This window comes from Oncorhynchus clarkii, chromosome 3, assembly GCF_045791955.1.
Source record: "Oncorhynchus clarkii lewisi isolate Uvic-CL-2024 chromosome 3, UVic_Ocla_1.0, whole genome shotgun sequence".
NCBI classification, from domain to species: domain Eukaryota; kingdom Metazoa; phylum Chordata; class Actinopteri; order Salmoniformes; family Salmonidae; genus Oncorhynchus; species Oncorhynchus clarkii.
In genome coordinates this window covers 13117301-13122780 of record NC_092149.1, presented here as the reverse complement: position 1 = coordinate 13122780, position 5480 = coordinate 13117301, and the positions used below count along the sequence as shown (strand labels likewise).

Genomic DNA, 5480 nt, shown 5'->3' with positions numbered 1-5480 from the left:
CCCACTGGTTTGTTTGTTATCCAGGACTATCTGGAGGCCCTGCCTCTATCTGAGCCGTTGAATTGCGACTGCACGTCGTCTCTGTACTGTAGTTTTGCCTGATTGATTGCCTTATGGAGGGCATAACTGCACTGTTTGTATTTGAATTTCCAATGTGTTTTCACTATGCTTTCAACCATTAATATCAGAACCAAATCAATTAGGAAAATCAATTCGATTTTTGGGTGTCAGCTAAATGTGTTATCATTGCGCTTTCAACCATTTAAAAGCACAACAAAGTTCAAATGGGAATACACTGTCAGATATTTTGTTTCTTTATACAACAATTTGTGTTATCACTGTGTCTAATCTAACAGCACAACCAAATGACCTGGATTACAGTTGAGATTACATTAAAGTACATGGTGCAAGTTATCAATGCTGTTCGAGATTCTGCTCAGATTATTATAGTAATTGTGAAGATCTCTGCATGCTCTTGAACATGCATGCTTTCTATGATTACATAAGACATTTGTTACTGTAATCTCAAAGTGCACATGGATGTTTATGTTACTCAATACTTAAGTTGAATAAATACTGCTACATTGCAGTTATATTAGTTTGTAAGAAAGCCTTAACTTTAGGCTATTTACTTTAAATACATTTACCTATATATTTTCCACAGCACAATAGGTTAACAAATTACATTGAAACAACATTGATTTAATCCGTTTGTAGTTATAGTAGTTTTAGCATAGGAGCTAGAAAGGCTTTGCACTAAGGTTTACTAAGAAGTTGTGTCAATACCGAACTAAGAAGAAGTGACTGGCACTGTCTATTCTGTCTTACACTTACGGGACAAATTACAGGCCAAATACAACAGACAGACACACGTCAGACAAATTTGACAAAAAGAGAGAGTAGGAAAACCTGTGTTTATTCACAACAGTAAGACTTAGCTATAAAATGACTTATTTGACAGATAGAAAAGCAAAATGACATATAGAAAAGCATCCATTTCTGCTTCTCTTTCTCCTTGTCCTGTCCTCCTTCACTTCTTCACTTCTTGGCAGCAACCTTTTGGGTGTGGAGCTGGTAGATCTGTTCACAGGCGATGGAGAGGCCCACCACCAGAGAGACAAACTCCTCGAAACTCACCTTCCCATCACCATTCTGGTCCAGATCCTTCATTATCTTGTCTATGGCAGCTGGGTCCTTCTGGGACTGAGAGGGAAGGAGAGATGGAAAGAATGAGTAAGAGAGAGAGATGGGAGGAGGGGACTTTGGATACCTCTTTAATAAAGTGAGAGAGAGAAATCAGAAGGAGAGGGAAAGTGGGTGAGATGAGCAACAGAGAGAAAGTGTAAAGGGACATAAAAGAGAGAGAGAGGGATGCCTGTGTTACCTTCAGGAAGCTGCCCAGTTCTGTCTGCATCAGCTCTTTGAGCTCCTTCTTGCTCAGTGTGTTGCCGTCACCATCCTTTTTAGCATGGCGATGGAACACCATGATCAGGGACTCCATGGAACGCTCCAACTCAGACGGCATGGCTGCAGATATTGACACACTGAGGAGGGGAGAGAGATTATGTCATTTAGGGTGGGTGTACTACTGTATCTAAGTTCACTTACACACTGGAGATCCTGCAACAGCCAGGCTGCTGGTTCAAACCCAACTCAGGCCAGTTCCATTAAATCACTACTTCATAGCTCTATTAGACATATAATATAGCCTACCCCCACAATTAGTCTTTAATGCAAACAAACAATGCACTTTTAGAGAGGATGGGAGTTGGCCTTCTTTGGCTCTGTAATCACATTCCTTGGCTGCTGTAAAGTTGTTCCACCCCTTATCACACATTCCCTCTAATGTCGACCCCTCTTTCTTTTAGTGCCCACCCCATTTCTTAGCTAGCTGTGTAGACTGTCCTTTAACCTCTGGTTTTGCAACAGTTCAGTGTAAAGAAATCAGGCTGATGATAATTGGTGAGTAATGCTCTAAATGACATGAACCGGCTGAGAAAAACGTTTGTAGGTCTAACAGAGTTCTAAAACAAAAACATTATAGCCTACAAATGAAACATGAAAAGGTTTAGGTATAGATAGACTACATTATGTCAATCAGTAAATAGTATGGCCCATCAAACTGCATACCAAACCATATAATAGCTTATTTTTTAATCAAAGCAAGCAAAGACTGTTTGTTTGCCATTGACGAGACAGATCATTAACTAGGCACACTATATAAACCCGAAACAGTTATTAAAGTTGTTTGAGACCTGTTTATTACAGTAGATAACCTACTCCGTTAAACGATGGACGCTACTGTATAGAAAAAGCGAAAAACTGTTACTTACCGAACTGAGTGCTGCTGGAGAACAGGGTGGGGAAGTATCAAACTGCGCAAGAGCTACAAGAATTTAAAGCGAGCATGCAACGCCCCTCTGATTGTGTGTTTTAGCCTGTGTATCCAAGAGACGATGTCTGAGAGCCTGTTCTCAGAGCATTTCGTATTATTCTTATTTAACTTTTGTATATGTTACGTTTCGTAAGGTATGTATTAAATTGTCGCAGACATCCCATTTCGTATAATATGTGACGAATTATAATTCGTATAATATGTTTCGAATTTGCAAAATGTACAATATGACAAGCATTTTGCTACATCCGCAATAACATCTGCTAAATATACTGAAAAATATATATAAACGCAATATGCAACCGTTTCAAAGATTTTACTGAGTTATAGTTCATATAAGGAAATCAGTCAATCGAAATATATTCATGGATTCACATGACTGGGTAGCGGTGCAAAGTCTCCAAGGTCAATCTAACCCCCCCCCCCCCCCCCCCCCCCCTCAGTAACAAAGATGTAAACAAATTTGTGCACAAAATTTGAGAGAAATAACCTTTTTGTGAGTATGGAGTTTGGGTTAAGTTTAGGAGTTGGGTTAAAGGGTTAGTTAAAGGGTTAGTTAGGGGAAGGGTTAGCTAATATGCTAAGTAGTTGCAAAGTAGCTAAAAAGTAGTAAGTAGTTGAAGTTGCTAATTAGCTAAAATGTTAAAGTTGTCTATGATGAGATTCAAACCGAAACCTTTATTTAGTTGCTAATTAGCTAAAATGCTAAAGTTGTCTATGATGAGATTCAAACCAAAACCTTTAAGTAACCATCTGCCTTATGCAAGCATACCAAACGTAACATATAATACTAAATTGAGTGTCTCGGATTCACATTTACTATGTTACATCTAGTCTATGAGACCAGAGCTGCTGAGAGAGAGAGCAAGGGAGGGGAGAGGGAATAAGGCTAAGATAAGGCTTGATGTCATCTTTCAGTTATCTCAACTTAAACATGATGAAATAACACAGATGGAGAGAGGGGTGACAAGAGTGCACACTAGTATGTTTGTCAGAATAGTTCTATGGATGAAGAGGTTGGGATGAAGTTTGAATAGAATGTAATTTTATTCAGTTACATCTTCATTGTCCCCAGAGAGAGAACACATTTAGATCAGTTGGAGCGTCATTGGCTTTGGGGCTGTAATGAATGCGTGCATTTAACTAGCACAAGCAGATACAAATAAAAAGCAACACAATCTCCAAAAGATTGTTCAATCTCCAAAATTCAAATTGGTAAACTGCAATGCACCATGCACACCACAGGAGGCTGCTGATGGAAAGATGGCTCATAATAATGGCCGGAATGGTGCCAATGGAAACCATGTGTTTGATACGATTTCACCGATTCCGCTCCAGCCATTATCACAAGCCCGTCCTTCCCAATTAAGGTAACACCAAACTCCTTTGATGCACACTTATCAGGAGTTGGCTGTATATTGGTCATGTTTGGCACCATCAGTTTAATACATCACAGTAGTCCTCCTGACCAGAAGAAGAAACCTGGGCGTAAGTAAAAGGCATAGCATGTGTTCTTCTGACACACGTGATGGATATTCCAAGCTGATGTCCTTTTTCTCCCCAGCATCAGAACAGCACAGCCAGTCACTGGTAGTCATGAGAATCAACTCTCCCTCTTTTGGGTCTTGTGTTACATAGTGTCATGTCTTTGGCTATGCCGGATTAAGTGATATGACATGCTATTCTATAAAATAATTTCTCTGTAATTACTATTACCTGATTGAGTTAGTCATGTAAATGTAATTAACTAGAGAGTCGGGCACCACAAAATATTTATAGAGCTGTTATCTTCCCAATAAACTCTTAAAGACCTAGTAATATTTTACATCAATAGCAGTCAATATCAATCGTCACCTGAATTCAGTCTCATCTGAAAGTTATAAATTATTTTATCTGCACGAACCCTGGACGAACAAAACTGTGTTTAATTATTTATTTACTAAATACCTAACTAATCACACAGAATTACACATACACAATTAATCACAACTTGATTACAAATTGCGTCATAAAGGAAAACGTCCCTGGCGGGAGGAACAGATATGACAGCTTGTTACACAAAGGAAAAGGGTTGGGTTTGTGTGAAAGAGCGGAAAAACTGAGGGACACAGGGAGAAGCTGTGCTATCGTAAATACAGTATCTTATGCATTCTAAATTACCGCCCATTTGGAAAAGGGAAATGCAATAAATATTTACTCTGAGCTGCGCTTCAGTAGGTTGGTGGTAGATGGAAGACCGTGTTGCCAAACCGAGTCCTTTGTCCTTTGAAGAATGTCTCTGGTGGTCAATTGGATAAGTTGTAGAAACGCCGTTGTGCGATAGACAGGATACTCCGTCTGTTACTTCCTAACCCTCGTTTGCAGCTGCGGTTGCTAACTCAACGGCTAGGAGGTATCACTTCTGTCGTGAATAAGAGTTCAAAGTTCATACCATTCGCAACCAAAGCTCACGCTGATGTTGGCTTCGTTCTGTAGTTATTATCTGAACCGTCGTCCTACATTCCCGGAACAGGAAGTTATGTTGTCGTCAAGGGCTTATATAGGAAGGGAGAGGAGGGCGTGTTTGAAAAGTTTTAAAGCCCATGTCCCTTCACAGGGCGGGCCACTGATTGAGCAGCCCTATCTTATGAAAAACCAAATCTCACATTTTAGAAGCTAAAATCACATTTCATCCCATCACAAATAATTTAATATTCAAACGTTTAAATTGAACAACAGTTCCACGTGAATCCAATAACTCTGATGTGTAGACTTTCCACTGTAGAGTTTATGTCATCTTATCATTGATGAGAATGTCTCAGATGACAACCGAACTGACATCATATTCATTAAGTACCACCGCATATGTTCAATTGGTCGGATTACCCAAATATAGTTCATTTCCCCCCACCTACTGATGTTCCCCGAATCTCTATGTTAATCAAGGGTTTTGCAAATGTAACCTCAGTAGGGTAGAGAGAGGAAAAAGGGGGGGAAGAGGTATTTATGACTGTCATAAACCAACCCCCCAGGCCAACGTCATGACAATAGTATAATTAACCTCTTTCTATATACATATATTATTTGCATCTTCTACTTTCTTTCA

General features: G+C 39.5%; 1 protein-coding gene across 1 annotated transcript; it reads right to left on the bottom strand.

The window, feature by feature from the left end:
* Positions 1–900: 900 nt before the first annotated feature.
* Positions 901–2428, bottom strand: LOC139405724 (protein S100-A1-like). The gene is made up of 3 exons (XM_071148149.1): positions 2334–2428; positions 1385–1544; positions 901–1203 (listed from the first exon to the last, which is right to left on the bottom strand). The coding sequence occupies exons 2-3, from the start codon at positions 1523–1525 to the stop codon at positions 1039–1041; spliced, it is 306 nt and encodes a 101-aa protein (XP_071004250.1). The 5' UTR covers positions 1526–1544; positions 2334–2428; the 3' UTR covers positions 901–1038.
* Between the last annotated feature and the right edge of the window lie 3052 nt (positions 2429–5480).

What these genes read in the sequence shown, in the direction of transcription:
- LOC139405724 (XM_071148149.1), bottom strand. Translation starts at nt 1,525, where the DNA reads ATGCCGTCTGAGTTGGAGCGTTCCATGGAGTCCCTGATCATGGTGTTC. An exon ending in AACTGGGCAGCTTCCTGAAG is followed by an intron (nt 1,204 to 1,384) that starts GTAACACAGGCA and finishes CTTCCCTCTCAG; the next exon opens with TCCCAGAAGGACCCAGCTGC.